At 38.3% G+C, this 17,696-nt stretch overlaps 1 protein-coding gene across 5 annotated transcripts in view; it reads left to right on the top strand.

Annotated features, from left to right (window-relative positions):
* The window catches only part of MAST4 (microtubule associated serine/threonine kinase family member 4), a 573,771-nt gene that overhangs the window by 157,100 nt on the left and 398,975 nt on the right, over positions 1-17,696 (top strand). For all 5 annotated transcript variants that reach the window (XM_074385270.1, XM_074385262.1, XM_074385256.1 and 2 more), the window contains exon 2: positions 5,516-5,669. In XM_074385270.1, coding sequence (XP_074241371.1) covers positions 5,516-5,669 — 154 coding nt within the window. The remainder of the gene's footprint in view (positions 1-5,515; positions 5,670-17,696) is intronic.

Raw genomic sequence — 17,696 nt, 5'->3', positions numbered from 1 at the left:
TAGAGACCCAGAGGACAGAGCGGGCACAGTAGCTAATATCTGGAATATGTCGCAAGTAGAGGAAATGATAAATGTAAGGTCCTCGGTGGGAAGATGCCTGAGGCATCCAGGGTCTGCCAGGAGACCAAGCTGGATCAAGTGGAGTAGTAGGAGCTGGGACTAGGGAGGAGGAGTCCAGCAGTGGAATTGGAGCATCTGGCTTAATGGTTTACAAGGGTCACTGCTATGGTGCTGAGAGGTTGGAAGCAGAGACCTCTTGGGATGCTATTGCAAGAGAGAAGGGGATGGCAGGGACAAGCGTGGTAGCCATAGAAATGGTGAAGTGATTTTGGATGTATTTTGGAATTTGAGACTGCAGGATTTACTGGTTTGGTATGGAGTGCGAAACAGAAGTTAAGAATAACTGAAAGGTTTTGTGACCTGAGTAGCTAGAGAAAACGAAATTGCCATTTACTGAAATTGGAAAAATCTATCTCTTTCTGCTAATAATGACCATTGTTAATATTTAAAAATTATGAATTATAGAATCCATGTGCTTGGGAATAGAAGTGTCTGGATACAAGGCTGGAGACAATTGTCAGTTAAAAGGCTGAAAGTTCTGTGTTCGTGGATAGTTCTAACATGCCTTTTTATAAACAGATGGATGGTATTACTAGGGCATATAGCCATAGATAAAGAAATCTGTCGTCCATGTTTGCAGATGGTTGTGATGGTGATGGTGGAGACACTAAGCAAAATGAGATTGAGGCTCGTAAATGATGTGCCTTCACTTTTACTTTTAAAATTTATTCTTTTAATTTAAAAATAAAAAATAAAAGTTCTGCATATGCATATGCATCATACAATCTTAAAATATGTATATATTATGGAATGGTGAAGTCAAGCTAATTAATATATATATTATATGTATTAGTTAATATATATTAATATGTGTATTGCCTCACATGCTTATCATTTTGGGGGTGTGAAAACACTTAAATCTACTCTCAGTGATTTTCAAGAATATAATACATTGCTATTAAATATTAACTAGAATTATTAACTAAATAAATATTAACTAAATATTAACGGTGCTTTTAATCTTCATTGATATGGTGAAGCCACAGTGTCATCGTGGAGGATTCATTTTTTTCCTCAGCCTGTTAATTTGTAAATAGTGTGGATAATTTGTAATAGGTGTAGAATTCTGGTGATCAGCATTTCTATAGAACCGACAATTTTGGAAACTTTTAATACACCTTTTATCCCTTAAAATGCTAACATGTTTCCTGTGATAAACTGCTAACAAGAGCGGGTGTACATCCCTCACTTTAGAAAGTATGCTCTGCCCCTGTCTGACTTCTTCATTCAATAGTATGTAAAAGAACCTCTTCCAACTTTTCTGTGGCTCTTGTTAGAAATAAGGAGGTTGTAAGAACATAGGAAGTTTTAAGCGAATCCAGTCACCACAGATCAGTGTTTGCTATTGGTGCATGAGGTAAGGTCATATTGCTATTTCAATCCAGGATACTATGTGGCCAGCAGCATGTAGGTGACCATGGAGTAGTATATCCGGAGGACAGGAGGTGCTCACTGTTCCCTGATTGGATATGGTTTTTTCCAGGTCCTTGGGCTCTCACTCACCCAGTAATGGGTAGGAGACCCTGGTGGTGTGGTGATACTGTTCAAGTAAATATCAGATCCAGAGAGTTTTGCAGAAAAGCGATTTATTAGGCTGAGAGAGAAAGAAAGAGAAGTAGTGGGAGAGAGAGAGAGGACTCCCACACTGTCGTGGGAGGGGATCCAGAGATGGAGTCTCCACAGGTAAGGGGAAGGGGGACTTTTAATCTGGGAGTTACTCCCACCCCATTCAAGTCCTTGTCCCATGAGAGGAGTTCCCTCGAACTTCTGCTGGAGTGATTGATGTTTGACTTTGACATCAGATTGGCTGTCGGGCCCACAACAGAACTCTTCTTTCCAGGGCTTTTTGTGGGCTTTTCTAAACAAAGGAAGCTCACTTGGACAGTCTACCTTTCCTGTGCATGTGTAAGTTAGACAGAGAACTCTAGGCTTCCGGATGGAGATGTGAAAGAAGGCAGGTAGGGCATGTCGCTGGGAAGTTCTTGCCCTTGAAACCCCGCCCCTTGTGGACCCGGGAAGAAAAGTTAATACGGTCCCTCAGTAGGACCTGGCCCTCTAAGAGTACATGGCTTGCTTAGGGAGAGGAACCACAAGTGTTTGAAGTAAGGGTATGAGGCCCAGGCTTAGATGCTCTTGAACATCAGTGAATGTTGCAAGACAGCCTCTGTCTTTAGTTCGATTCCTTGTAGTATGAAGACTTCGGGAGTCTGGAAAAGTTGGAGAACATTAAAATGAAATTATTTAAAGGACAAAGTCCAAAGTCTACCATAAGCTCTAGGGTGTGATGAAATGTTTTTAAAGGGATCGTGAGTCTTCGAATCAGGACAAAAAATGAAAAATAAATTGCAGGGCTGCAGCGGACCATTTTTAGCTTTGACTAATTGTGGAAAGAGTAGTAAAGCCAGTGACAACAGAGCAAATTTGGAAAAATGATCTATTTCGAGAAAGCCCTGTTGGGAGTGTGATTTGATGTGAAGAAGGAAATGGGATCTGGAGCATTGCACTCTGCTTATAGGTTTTCTGCTCATACTGTGCTTAAAACATTTGCAGCCCTCACAGTTCACTGCCTCAATTTTCCCAGATTTAAAATAATATTCCCTTCTTGGGTTGTGATTTTGATTAAAAACCCTGGCTTATGGACTAATAGCTCATGTCTCTATATGTGTGATGTGTGATAAATTATATTCCCCCCCCACCCCGCCTTTTCTCTATACTTTCTCCTTGATTTCCTTCTCTTTCTTCCACATTTGTTTCATGTCTTTCATGGTTTTGTTGAAAATATGTAAGAAAATTACCTCATTCCTATTTAGGAATTATCTTCTTTCCTCTGCTTGTTTTTTTACCCTCTGTTAATCTGTGATATAGCAGTCTTCCCCAGAGTAATTAATTGTAATTCTACAAGCTGAAAAAATTTAACTTCAGGTGAAAAGTAGCAGAAGCTGATGAACCTTAAATGAGAAATATTTGTATTTTATGCAGCTGCCACTCATAATTAAGAGGAAATATCTAAGTAGAACGGATCCTAACTTGCTTGATTGCTTTGTAGAGTGGGCATCCATGCTTAGTACATTTACTAGGACTACTAAATAGTAGCTGTTATGGAACATTTTGTTCAATGTCTATGGCACATTGCCACCTTGTGGCTGCAAGTTTGTCTTGTAATGTAAAAGCAAATTTTTAATGTTAAGTCTACCTGATATAATCTTATGTTACATTTTTTCCTAGTGTTTATACTTTACCTTGCTCACAAAAGATTTGAGACCCCTTATAAGAGTACATAGGCTATGGCATAGGAGAACTTAAGAGAATACTCTTGTTCTCAGAAGAGGCATGTTGAAGTATTTGGGGGTGAAGAATCACACTACCTGCAACCAAGTCAACCGTTCATGTGTGAAGAAAAGGAGAGGGAGCAAAAGCAGTGTGGCAGAAGGTTTACAACTCTCCATTGAGAATATAGGTGTTTACTGTGCTGTTCCTGTAACTTTCCTGTAGTTGCCAATGTTTTTCTGAAAAGCTTCTAAGTTGAGAATTGGCAGAAAAAATAATTGGGGTGAAAGCACAAAATAGAGCCAAGAAAGAGGCAAAAAATAACCTCTACGTTCTGTAATGATCTGACTCCAGATTGAACCCAGCTATTTGGTTCTGTTTTTTCTAGAGACTAGACTGAAACTTCTCCTTGGAGGCTCTGCTAGGTAGGACACTGTAATGAACACCCACCCTCGACAAATTCCTTAGGATAAGTACAGCTCTGCATTTGAAAGGGTGTGTGTGTTTTTTTTCTTTTTTCCCAAGTGCACTCTGGAGTCCCTTTTTCTGTGGATCTGGCTTTGATCTTGGAGTGGATGGGCTGCCAGTTCTTCAAGGGCCTCTCACTGAAGTACTGACCTGCAGTGGGTGTGGGATGGTACTTAGAGAGTAGTGCTTGAAATCCAGGTGTTAGGTGTTTCTAATGAAGACAACTGTGCTGAAGGGAATCTTTTAGTAGCTGAACCCATGAAGTCTGTTCTATCTCAGCCAACCTGGGAAGGGTTGCTCATAAACAGGATCAAATTTCTTTTTGTGCAGTAGTTTTTATTTTGTTTACTTCTATTTATTTAATTATTTTTTATTATTTATTTTTTGAGACAGCGTCTTGCTCTGTTGCTCAGGCTGGAGTGCAGTGCTGCAATCATGGCTCACCATAGCCTTGACTTCCTGGGCTCAACAGAGTCTCCTGCCTCGGCTTCTCAAAATGCTGGGATTATAAACATGAGCCACTGCACCCGGCCTGTGCAGTGGCTTTGAATATGATGCAGTGCATAGACAGACGAATGGATAACTTAGTCTCCAGATTTCTATTTCTGATAAATACATCCATGATAATCTTAACCTGAAAAAAATTTAGACAAGTATAACCAGGTGACAACCTCTTTTCCCCATGAAAACAAAACAAATCTCAGTGAAACAGCTTTTAAAATGCCCAGCTTTGAGTAATGTTACTTGGCTTTTCTGTTTTTTAATTTCTACAAAGTTAACCTTTTTTCTGTACTTTTTTTGAGAGATCTTTGATAACTAACTGGACGTACACATGTGCACGTGAATATTTTTGTCCTTTGTAACTATCTAGACACATATTCATATGTACTTACTTGAAGGTGAACATTTTAGAAGGTATGGCTCTATTAAGTATGAGAAGCTTTATTATAAAAACAGGCAGATCTTGAAATAAGTGTTGTGACACAAGGGATTCTTTTGTAGAAAGCTTTCTCTTGAAGTGACTTTGATTTCTCTGATTCTTGTGACAGATTTTCTTTTAAAAAGCTATAAGGTGATATAGGGATGTATTGATTTCCATTAAGGACTAGGGTGCTTAGAAATTTCTCTCCCGTACAGCACATATTTGTGAGCAATATGTGAATTTTCTTTTGTGACCAACTAAAGAGAATGATCTATTGCTTCTCTATAGAGCAACAATCTTCAATGTTGGGGGAGACCAAGTACAGAAAGACCTATTTTATATAGTGACCTAGGATATACACACGTACACGTATAACTGAATAAAAGATTTCATGAAACAATACTTTCCCTTTCTTCATTGGACTCTGATAATTTTTTTCTATTGCATTAAGAAATACCAGTCACAATCTACCAAACTTGACTTCATGACCCACTAATATGCTGTGACCCATAGTTTGAAAAACACTGCTGTCAAGATTTTTCAGCAATCCAGACTCTCTTTCAGATGGAAGGCGTGACAAAGAAATTCTGAATTCTCTAAGGTAGCCAAATGAAACACAGGATTGGGAGAATGGGGTTTGGAGAAGGAAAAGAAAGGAAGAAAGTGTGAACGATTGGTCTTTCATTCTAGGCTGTGTGGATGCCCTAGTCAGTGACGCTGTTCTTCCTCTTTCTGCAGCTTGACCACATATTATCCCCTCCACCCATGCCGTTTCGGAAATGCAGCAACCCAGATGTGGCTTCTGGCCCTGGAAAATCGCTGAAGTATAAAAGACAGCTGAGTGAGGATGGAAGACAGCTAAGGCGAGGGAGCCTGGGAGGAGCCTTGACTGGTGAGTCGTGGTGGCTGTGTTGAGAGAAGGAATTGCGTTTCTGGTACAGGGTCCTGCGTGGCCTCAGCATTCCACATGTAATCCGCCTGCTTAAGAATGGGCCTGGCTCTGCAGAACATTTCATAAAAATCTTATCCAATCTAGAAACCAGTTAAATTGATAATTTTACTAGTAAACTTTGCTGAAATATAATTTACATGCAATGACTTATCCCCAGTTTAAAGTGTACATTTGGATGGATTTTTGCAAATTTATACCTCGGTTTACTGCCTTGATCAGGATATAAAATGTTTCCTTTGTTATTCCTAGTCAAACCCACCCTCTACTCCCACCCTCAAAGCCAAATCCTTGGCCCTAGGCAGCCATAGATCTGTTGTCTGTCATTATAGATTAGATTGACCTTCACAAGGGGTTTATATTAATGGAAGTATAGAGAATCTACTCCTTTGTGTCTGGCTGCTTTTGCTCAGTGTGATGTTTTTAAGATTCACCCATGTTGCCGTGTGTATTAGTAGCATATGTTTAACTTTAAATGGATAGGTTCTAGTGTTCTATACTACTTTAGGATAACTATAGTTAACAATTATATGTACTTTCAAATAGCTAGAGGAAGGATATTGAATGTTCCCAACACAAAGAAATGATAAATGTTTGAGATGATGGATCTGCTAATTACCCTGATCTGATCACTATATATTATATGATGGAAAGAGCACTAGTACCTCATGAATGTGTATAAATTATTCTTTGTTAATAAAAATAAAATTAGAAAAGAAACTGCCAAATGGTTTTCTAAAATTGTACCATTTTACATTCATGACTGGTATGGATAAATGATCCAATGCTAGGAGTTCTTGCTAACCTGTGGTATTACCAGTTTTTAAAATTGTAGCCATTTTCAGTGGTATATAGATGTATCACATTATGGATTTATTTGTTTCCTTGGTGACTAGAGAATATAGAACATCTTTTCCTGTGCTTATTGGACAGTTTATTCGTATTTTGTGAAGTATTGGTTCAATTCTTTCACCCCTTTTAAAATTTCATTGTTAAAATCACGAAATTTTTAAATTCAGAAAACTCACAAATTATTTTTGACTCGCAAAACAGACAAAAAAGTTAAAGCATAGCTTTTAAAAAGTAACTCACCATTTAAAATTTTACGTTATTAAGTTTAGCTATAAGTCACTGAAAGCTGGATTTTTTTTATTTCATCAGAGTGCTTTTTTCCTCTACATATAAATATTTTTAGGGAACTTTATTTCTTAAAATTCCCAGAGTTGTTTTTTTACGTATGATGGTCTTGTCTACCAGTTTAAAAATGGCCTAGAAAATAAGTTGAATTACTCATTTTTTTTGAGAACTATGGATTTTTGACTTTTTGGAGATTAAATTTCTGGGAACAGAGTGCTTCTGCCACATGATTAGTGGAGTCTAGGATATCTGACCTAGTGTGCCACACTGCTCTAACAAAGGGCAAAACGACCTCAGGTCAAGGGGGAGAAATCAATAAAAAAAAAAAAATTGCTGCAGTTCAAGTTTAAGGCAAATCTTTTCCCTTGAGTTTACTGATGCTTTTCTAATGCTTGTTAGGATATTTTTCTTTGCTTTCCTTTTATAAGTGCAGACTATTTGCTTTTTAAAGTAGGAGATCCCAAAGATTATTCTAAATCTTATAGGTAAGAAAATTAAATCTCAAAGGTTAAAAGACTAATCCTCTGATTAATTTCACTTAGGAAATTTACTTACCTTGATTTAACGATTTTTGACAGGAGAGGCAGTAATTGTTCTATTTACTTTTGCTAAAGCAGTTTACATAAAGCTTTAAAATAATGCAAGGGTATGGCCGTTGATGCAGATATACGATCTCAAACGTGAAATTCGGCCTTTAGCTTTGAAAATAAATAGCTGGACTTGATTCTCTTGTAATTTTAACAGCTCTAGCAAGTCTATCCTTATACAGTTACTTTGCTACACAATTATTTTGGGGAACTAAATCTTTGGTCAGATAAGTTTTTAAATGCTTAATAGTCCTTAGAGAAGCTAAAAAAAAAAATCCATTGAACATCAGCCTGTTTTTGAAGACAGCTCCTTGAAAGTTATATTAGAATATAAAGAAAAATGACCATTTTAAATTGTTCCTCTAGATGCTTTAGCTGAAGATTTAATGAAAGAATATATACCAAGTAGTTAGTCCAATGATAGGAGCCATTAGTAGTATGTGCATAACTAATTGAATTTGGGGGGATTTGGAGTTGATGGGTACATGGGCTCACGGAAGTCAGTTTGGTATCCTTATCGACTGGATTGCTGCTTTGTGTTAGGCACATGTTCATGTCAGGCTAGTGTCAGATGTTGGAACTCAGAGAAGACGGCATCTTCCCTGAACTTTAAAAAACGTGTTTTCTACTAATTTTAGGTAACTGTAAATAATCACATGTGATCTCACCTTGGGACATAACCTGTTGCTAAACTTCAATTAAGTCATACTTGTTTTTCCATCAGAGACCCATGCCTGATCTAATCTGTTGCTTAATGAGCGACCGCTTTCTCATTGTTTTACTTTGTTTTAATACAAGGATCTTTTCTTTGGCAGTATTCTACTTCCCTTAAAACAAAGATTTTTAGTTTTTATAGTTGGACAATTTTGCCAACCGGTAATCCTTGATAAGTTTCACTAGACTTTTTTTTAGCTGTTTGAGAGGAAGATCTGTGATCAATTTATATATTTATTCCTAATAACGATAGCTAACATTAAAAGCTTACTGTGTAGCAGGCATTGTGTTTAGGGAATTATATTTATTGACTTATTTAATCCTTACAACATCTCTGTGTGTCTATGAGGGAGACACTGTTATCCCATTTTACACATGAGAACACTGAGGCACAGGCAGGTTGAGTAACTTCCTCGAGGTCACAGTGCTCACCACAGCAGAGCCAGGATTTGAACCCAGGCATCGTGGCTCCAGAGTGCTCACAACTGCCGCACTGTTCCTAGCATCATTAGTACCTAGTAAGTTTTAAATAAACTCTTAATTCTAGCAGTGTTAATTGCAGTGACTCTTATGTGGGAAAATTTCTTCTCTCAGTTGGAATTTATAGCTGACTCAATCTGAATGGCTCCCAGTTGTTTAATTATAAAAATAAAGTAAAACTAGGCAATTAGTACATATTTAAAACCTTAAAATTTACACATTGGTTAATACAGAAATTCGACTGCTCAGAATTCATCACAAGGAAATAGTTGTATGTCAAGAGAATTAACCTTAGTTATATCTAAAGCAGCAACATTTATAATAATTAAAATTTCATATTATCTAAATAGCTGACAAATGAATACTGATTAAACATATTATGGTATGCACAAAAAATGGAAAACAGTTGTGACATTTAAAAGTCATATTGTAAAAAAAAGTTTTGATATTGAAAGATACAATATATTAATATGAAATTCCACTGTTAAATGGCCTCATAGTGTCTCATGCTTCCTAAGACTTGCTGTATTTGTAATTAAATAATTGTATACAGATGGTTCCCCACTTACTATGGTTTGGCTTTTGACTTTTCAACTTTGTGGTGAGTTTAGTGGGGTATTAAATCCATTATTGACTTAGGCTTTCTTTTACTTCTGATGGTGGGTTTATCTAGATGTAACCCCACTGTAAGATGAGGAGCATCTGTCTTTAATGAGGAAGAAGAAAGCAATTACTTTCTGCTAAGGAATTTTCTCAAAATGCAGTGATGGTTGAGTAGGCTCTATTTAAAAATAGGCAAGTGAAGGATGCTATGGCATTTTTATACCCTGCAGCTTAATCCATGAGATAGTTTTTGAGCCCGAGTTTTTCGGTGGCATTTGGTGGTATGTCAGTCAGCAGCAGTCATGTTGCATAACTGCAAGCATCTCAATGGTAGACAACAGTAAGTATTTTTTTTTCTTGTTCACATGGCTACAGATCAGTTGGGGTTTGGTGTAGGTCACTCTGGGCCATATTAGGCTTGGTTCCAGGATGCAGTTTGGATCCAGATTTCCTCTATGTGTCTATCTTCTTCTTTAGACCAGCAGCTACCAAAGGCATCCTCTCCTGGTGAAAGACAGGAGCATGAGAGGGCAAGTTCTCCTGTACAGGCACATTTCAAGGTTCTGCTGGTGTCATGTCTGCTAATTTTATATTGGCTAAAGCAAAAAGCACAGTCAACCCTGGAGTCAAGGAGTAGATGCATACTTCATCTTGATACCTTGGCCAGGATGCAGGTAGTCATGTGCCACATAAAGTCATTTTGGTCAGTGATGGGCTGTATGTGTGACAATGGGCCCATAACATTATAATGAAACTGGAAAACTATTGCATGGTAATGTCTTCCTGATCCTGACTCAGTGTAGGCCTAGGCTAATGTGTTTGTGTCTTAGTTTTTAACAAAAAATGTTTAAAAGAAAAAATAGAAAAAAATCTTATAGAATAAGGATATAAAGAACAAAATATTTTTGCACTGCTCTACAATGTGTTTGTATTTTAAGGTAAGTGTTATTACAAGTCAGAAAGTTTAAGAAGTTTATAAAGTAAAACTTACAGTAGGCTAAGGTTAATTTATTATTGAAGAAAGAAAAATATTTTTTATAAATTCAGTGTAACCTAGGTGTACATTGTTTATAAAGTCTACAGTAATGTCCTAGGCCTTCACATTCAGTCACCACTCACTGACTCAACCATAGAAACTTCTAGTCCTGCAAACTCTATTCATGGCAAGTACCCTATACAGGTGTACCACTTTTTATGTTTTCTTTTATATTTTTAAGGTAGCTTCTCTGTGTTTAGACACGCACATACTGATCATTGTGTTACAGTCGCCTATAGTATTAAGTGCAGTTGCACACTGTACACATTTGCAGCCTAGGAGCAATAGGCTATACCCTGTAGTTTGGGTGCATAGTAGGCTACACCATCTAAGCTTGTATAAGTACACCCTATGATGTTTGCACAATGACAGAATTGCCTCAGGAAGCACTTCTCAGAAGGTATCCTTTCTGCTAAGCAATGCATGACTGTATGCACAGTTGTCCCTCAGTATCCACAGATTCCAGATTCCAGGATACTACAGTTTGTAGTTGCTCAAATCACTTATATAAAATGGTGTAGTATTTGCATGTAACCTATGCATATCCTCTTGTAAGTTTTAAATCATCTCTAGATGATTTATATCACCTAATACAATGTAAATATTAATAGTCTATAGTTGTTATATACTGCATTTTAACATTTTTATTATTTTTATCATATCATTTTTGTTTTTTCCAAATATGTTTGATCCACAGTTAGTTGAATCTGGATGTGAGAGCTGACTGTCATGCTGTTCCAGGGGAGTACAGAATTGGAACTGTAGTACAGATCATTCAGTCTATCCTGGTTAGCTTCTTTAGAAAAAATCTTTTACAGCCGGGCACGGTGGCTCAAGCCTGTAATCCCAGCACTTTGGGAGGCCGAGGCGGGTGGATCACAAGGTCGAGAGATCGAGACCATCCTGGTCAACAAGGTGAAACCCCGTCTCTACTAAAAATACAAAAAATTAGCTGGGCATGGTGGTGTGTGCCTGTAATCCCAGCTACTCAGGAGGCTGAGGCAGGAGAATTGCTTGAACCCAGGAGGCGGAGGTTGCGGTGAGCCGAGATCGCGCCATTGCACTCCAGCCTGGGTAACGAGCGAAACTCCGTCTCCCAAAAAAAAAAAAAAAAAAAAAAAAAGAAAAAATCTTTTACAATAAAATATTTTATTTACCTATTTTTAAGTTTCAAAGTAGTTTGTGTTCAATGTAGACAATTTAGAAAATACAGACCACAATAACAAAAAAGCCCAAAACCTCATAGTTTCACTATGCATAGACACTCATGATTGAAATGTTCACATTTTCTTCCCTAACTAAACTTTTGAATCACTAAGGGCATTAGATTAAAGATGAGAAAATAAGCAGGGCCTTTTTTGCAGGGCTGGCATTTAAACAACAGACCTGGAGCTTACTATGCACATTACTGCCTGGATTTCTTTTTTATTTTGGAGGCTGATGTGTTTCCTGTCTTGAAGGTCCACAGCTTGCTAAATAGGCAGCTAGAAGGCTTGTGTAAACATTGACTGAGCTTTGGAGCCCCCTGATGAGGAAGTGGAGCATTATTCTAATCATTATACAGACCCTCAAGTCTGGGCATGGATATTGTTGGTAGTGTGCCTGACAGCTCACAGTGAGGAAGCTGCAGAATGAGGGACAGAATCCCAGGATCTTGAATCCTGGCTTCTTGATATGCAAATGCATGCCCCAAATCCTTGTCCTGCATTCTACAGCTGTGATGTATGTTGCAGCCTTAACAACCAGAAAATGAGTGCTGCTTTTCCCCATGAAGAGAGTTGTTTTTTTATCCCAAATGTTTGGGTTGGTTGGAATGTAAAAGAAAGACAAAAATCTATATATGTGTATAACATGTACATAATAATAAGAAATCAGCTTTGTAGACAATATAAACTAGAATCTTAAAGCTGTTAGAATCATGATGTTCTATCTTGGGAAGAAAGTTGAGAGGGTTTTCTTTTTTGGACTATGGAAATCAATTTGGAATAAAATCTGAAAATTTTTAAAAAGGCATTTTTGAGTGTTTTTTTTTTTTTTTTTTTAAAGAGAGAAAGGAACGATACAATCCCAGAAAACATTCTTTACTTTAAAATTAACCTGGAAGCCATTGCTTTTAAGTACTGTGTAGTACCTAATGGGTCTGTCTTCCTAAAGCCCTCCTTACCTTAGTGGGCAAGGCTGAAATAATTCAGATTAAAGATAATTTATATAAGTTATGGCTGTTTTATGGGTAGCTTCAGTTATTTTCTAAATATCACACCTAAATACAATTTAAACTCTCTTATACACTCGAGATTTCTTCAGTTTTGTAACACCATCAAAAGAATGCCTGTATAAAAATGGCGTGTGTTAAGATAACACACACGTGCTATGACAAGCAAACCATAAAATATCAATGGCTTACCACAACAGTAGTTTATTTCTTGCTCGTGTAGTAGTTCAAAGTAAATGCTTGGGTTTGTAGGCAACTGTCTTCCCGTGGTGACTCAGGGATCCACATTCCATCTTCTGGTTTTGTTCTTCTTAATAGCCTTGAGGTACCCTGTTTCCAGTTGGCAGAAGTGGAAAGAGAGAGGAGAAACCCTTCTGACTTCCCGAAAGTCCCAGCCTGGAAGAGACATACTCATTTTACTTTCTATTCTTTTGGAAAGATCTAATCATATGGTCACAGATGAATGCAAGGGGTGTTTGTGTGTGTGTGTGTGTTTGTGTGTGTTGGCAGCAGATGCCAGGGAAATATGGTCCCTGCTGGCCTTGCCTCAGCATTCAGCTAGACAAGAGATGGGGGAGCAGGGCACATACTAAGTCAGGAAAGACTGGGAGAGAAACAGATTTTAACAAAGGCACAGGATATGATGAATTCCGTTTGGGGTATGTTTGAAATGCCCGATGAGACATGCTAAATAGGCATGTCAGGTAGAACTGTGGAATCACAGAAGGAGAGAAGCATCTTCAGAGGCGGAAATGACGGCAAACCATATACTGGCTCCATGTGAGAGAGTAAGATGAGGACAAGAAAGTCCCATTGGATGGGACAGTGTCATCACTGAGCAGTCTTGGTCCTGGAGAGAGTATTAGCGTTCTCTAGAGGGACAGAACTAGTAAAATATATATATATATATATATATATATATATATATATATATAGAGAGAGAGAGAGAGAGAGAGAGAGAGAGAGAGAGAATATATATATAATATATATAAAATATATACATATATACTATTCTATGTGTGTGTGTGTATATATATATACACACACAGACATATATATATCTTATTAATAACCCCCATATATATATATATAAAATGTATATAAAGTATTAAGTAGTAACTCACATGATCACAAGGTCTCACAATCGGCCATCTGCAAGCTGAGAAGCAAGCAGAGCCAGTCCAAGTGTCAAAACTGAAGAACATGGAGTCTGATGTTCAGGGACTAATGGGCAGGAAGCATCCAGCATGGGAGAAAGATGTAGGCTGGGAGACTAGGCTAGCGTTTTCACGTTTTTCTGCTTGCTTATATACTATCCACACTGGCAGCTGATTAGATTATACCCACCCAGATTAAGGGTGGGTCTGCCTTTCCCAGCCCATTGACTCAAATGTTAATCTCTTTTGGCAGTATCCTCACAGGCACACCCAGGATCAATACTTTGCATCCTTTAATCCAATCAAATTGACCCTCAGTATTAATCATCACAAGTAGGGAAGTATAGACAGGAGCGAGAGTGGGATGCAATAAAACAAAGTGGTCATTAAAGAATCCGAGATGGCTTCTATCTTGATAAATAAAAGTACAGGTAACTCTTTTGAGAAGAAAATGTGCTCTGAAAGGGACTAAAAATACAACGTATGAGCTGAAAGGGTATGAGGGGTCAGCAAGAGCCATCTTAATGTTGGAGTCATGAGAACATGTTTATAAAGCACTGAAAATGGTTTGGGTGAGAGAGACGACAGCAGAAGAAGGAATTTGGAGGAACAGGGCTAGGTATCCAGAGCACATGTAAAAGGGTTGACCTTTTATAGGAAGAGGGGCACTTCCTGCATTGTCACAGGAGGAAGGAAGAGAAAACAGATACCAAAGCAGGTAGTTCAAGTGCACCTATACCATGGAATACTACTGAGCAGTTAAAAGGAACAACTGTTGATATGTGCAGCAATCTGGGTGAATGTCCAGAAAATTTTGTTAAGTGAAAAAGTCAGTCCCAAGAGGTTATACTGTATAATTCCACATGTAATATTCTTACAATGACAAAATTCTAGAACTGGAAAACTGATTTGTGGTTGCCAGGCTTTGAGGAGGCAAGGTGGGAAGAAGTAGATATGGTTATAAAAGGGTAACATGAGGGATCCTTGTAATGATGGAAATGTTCTTTATCTTGACAGTGTCAATGTCTGTTCTTGGACTGTGATACTGTACTAAGGTTTTTCACGATGTTGCCATTGGGGAAACTGGGTAAGGAGAAGTACCTGGGGTCTTTCTGTATTCTTGTAACTGCATGTATATATATAATTATAATAAAATGAGATAATTTTAAAATTTGTATCACTAATCTTAATGCATTTGATTTTTTTAAAAAAGCAGAGAGTTTAATAGATTTAGTGGCTTCAGTTTTCTCAGTGTATTGTAAGAGGCCATGGAAGGAAGGGGTGCAGTGGGAGGGTTATATGGGAATTGAGGAGATAAGGAAGTGTGACATAGTCTTGAAGAGCAGGAAGGGAAGCTATAAATGTAATAGGATTTCCTGACAGCATTGACAGCCCATTTAAAGTCTGAGATCATGAATTGAAAGTGAAGCCAGTTTACGTGTTTGTGCAAAAGGTTAAAGCACCAGGAAAATTCATATACTGGGTATATTGGTTCCACAAAACAGAGGCCTGGTCAAGGGTCATTCATAACAGTGGTGGAAAGGGTGGAACTGAGCTGTATAGGAATGAGAGGCAGTTTTACTGCCCATGGTGAGATATTTCTGGGGCTTGAGCCAAAGCCAGTGGGAATTTGGAAAGAGGACTAGAAGCTGGGACTTGGGTGCATGGTGGGGCTGGGGAGTGAGCAGTCGGTGGACTGAATTGGACTTAGCCCCTGAAGGAGGACTGAAATGTTAATACAGTCATGCATCGCTTAATGAAGGGATACATTTTGAGAATGTGATTTCCTAGTGCAAACATCATAGAGTATACTGACACAATCCTACGTGGTTTAGCCTACCGTAGCCCAAATTGCTCCTGGGCTACACATCCTTACAGCATGTTACTGTACTGAATAGGCAACCATAATACAATGGTAAGTATTTGTGTGTCTAACATACCTAGCATAGAAAGGTCCAGTAAAAATACAGTATTATGCACTTAGGGGCCACCCTCCAATGTGTGGTCCATTGTTGACCAAAACATTATTATGTGGTACATGACTGTGTTTTGAAATTTGGCACAATTTGAAAATTTTAAAGGGCAAAGATCTTTACAGTTCTCATGATGGTGCTCTCTTGTGATACTCCCAATTTGGGTTCTTGGCTCTTGGCCAATGAGAAGAAAAAACCCAGATCCACATGAATTTACACTTAAGATTTTCCTGACTTAAAAACATCCTGCTGGTGTTTGTTTTACTAGTTCTTAATACTTACAAAATCACTACGCTGAAGGCACATAACCAAGGACAGGAATTCTCTTGGGTCGGTCTTGTGTTTTAGAACTTAAAAAATTGTGTAGTTCATCAATAATAGTTTCTGAAGCTGAAGAATGTCTCTACATATTTTTCTGAGCCACCAGGCAATAAACAGGCAATTCTGTTAGCATCTTCTTACTGGTGACAATACATGATTTTAAGAAGCTTTAAAACCATTTATTGTCTTTATTGCTCCTATGACAATTTATATCCCGGCTATTTTGTTTGCTATCTAGGTGTTCTAAATAGAAGGTGTGACTATTTTGATGTATTTTTGTAAGCGTTGTAATTTCTCCTTGTCAAGAGTAGGAAGGTCTCATGAGACCGCGACTTAATGGGCCACGCAGCTGTCAGCAAGTTCCTTTGGCAGATGCTGCCTCCCAGTGGCGCTCTGTCAGTGAGCCTGCTGCCGAAGCCCATCTCCCATGCAGATGGTCTACTGATGAGTCATTGCCCCTCTAACGGGCTTGGCTCACGTGGTGGTTCCCAGACCCAGGTCACCTGCCACTTAGGAACTGCCAAGTGGCCACCACCTTGTTCAGAGCCAGGCTGCAGCCTCTTGGAAGCCCAAATCTCTCCTTCAGACATTTTGCACCAATGAAACTTTACCAGGAGGCGACAAGACAGGCATGAGGAGAAAATTAAGAGGCTGAATGAGGACTTTAAGAATTAAAGGCATTTCTCTCTCATACCTAGAGGCAGATGAGAGACTAGGCTCTTTCCTTTAATGTGTACCTGAGCTCTGGAGAGTGTTGGGAGCCATGCTTGGTCAACAAATTGGGCACTACAGAAATCAGTTTTACAGTTCTGTACCTGTAAGTTTGAAAAATGTAACACTTGCTCCTGAGTGTTAATGTTTTCCATAGGAGGCCCTGTTTCTCTTAAGATGCTTGAAGCCCCCTTTGCAGAACAAAAGGTAACGTGGGCCTTCAATCACTGTTGACATAGAATTTCAAGATCACTGGGGCAGGAAAATGCTCAGATACAGCTAAACCATTATCAGCTGCAAAATAAGTTGGCTGTCTGGACCTTGGCTAGGTTAGACGTGGCAAACCAGACCCAATAACTGGAATTGTTCAACATACGCCACAGAGGAAGATGTCTGGTAGTCATTTAAAGTTTTCACTGGCATGATTTTAAAACTTATATGTATGTAAATATATTTCCATCAGAAGGCTCTGTATGCCAATTCGACTAATGAAGAAACTTAGCAGAAACAAACAAAAAATGTATAGAATACTAGGATCCATGAATAGGAAGCTTTCTCTCCCCACTCCCTTCTTTTTCTTATGTTCTAGTGTAATTCTGCAAATAAGCTTTGGTCCTTCCCAAGGAGACAAGATTAATTTATTGAATCCATATATTAAAAATTTAAGTTGCTTTGTTCTTAAAATTCCCTTTAGAATAAGTTTCAGGGCCCTCTTTTTAAACAACAACAACAACAACAACAACAACAAACCTGTTACCAAGGTGTTAAGCTTTTAGGAAGAGTCAAAATCATGTTCCTTCTTCTTTCCACAGCTTTTTAGTTGTGTTTTTTAAAGTACTTTCCTGAAACTTTCTTTCCTTCTTACAGGATGGACTATGGGCCAGGCATGGCTGGGCGTGGCTTTTCTATCCTTCATGCACTGTGCCCTTTTAGGTTCTGAAAAGCATGCTTGATCCAAGCTCATCTTCTCAGTTCCTTATACATGCAGCCTCTCAGAGGTGAAGTGGCCTTAGCTCCTCTGAGTCTTTGGTAGATATAA

The sequence above is a fragment of the Saimiri boliviensis genome, chromosome 1 (assembly GCF_048565385.1).
Source record: "Saimiri boliviensis isolate mSaiBol1 chromosome 1, mSaiBol1.pri, whole genome shotgun sequence".
Classification (NCBI taxonomy): domain Eukaryota; kingdom Metazoa; phylum Chordata; class Mammalia; order Primates; family Cebidae; genus Saimiri; species Saimiri boliviensis.
Note: the sequence above shows the minus strand (reverse complement) of the source record. Positions and strands in the feature narration are given on the sequence as shown.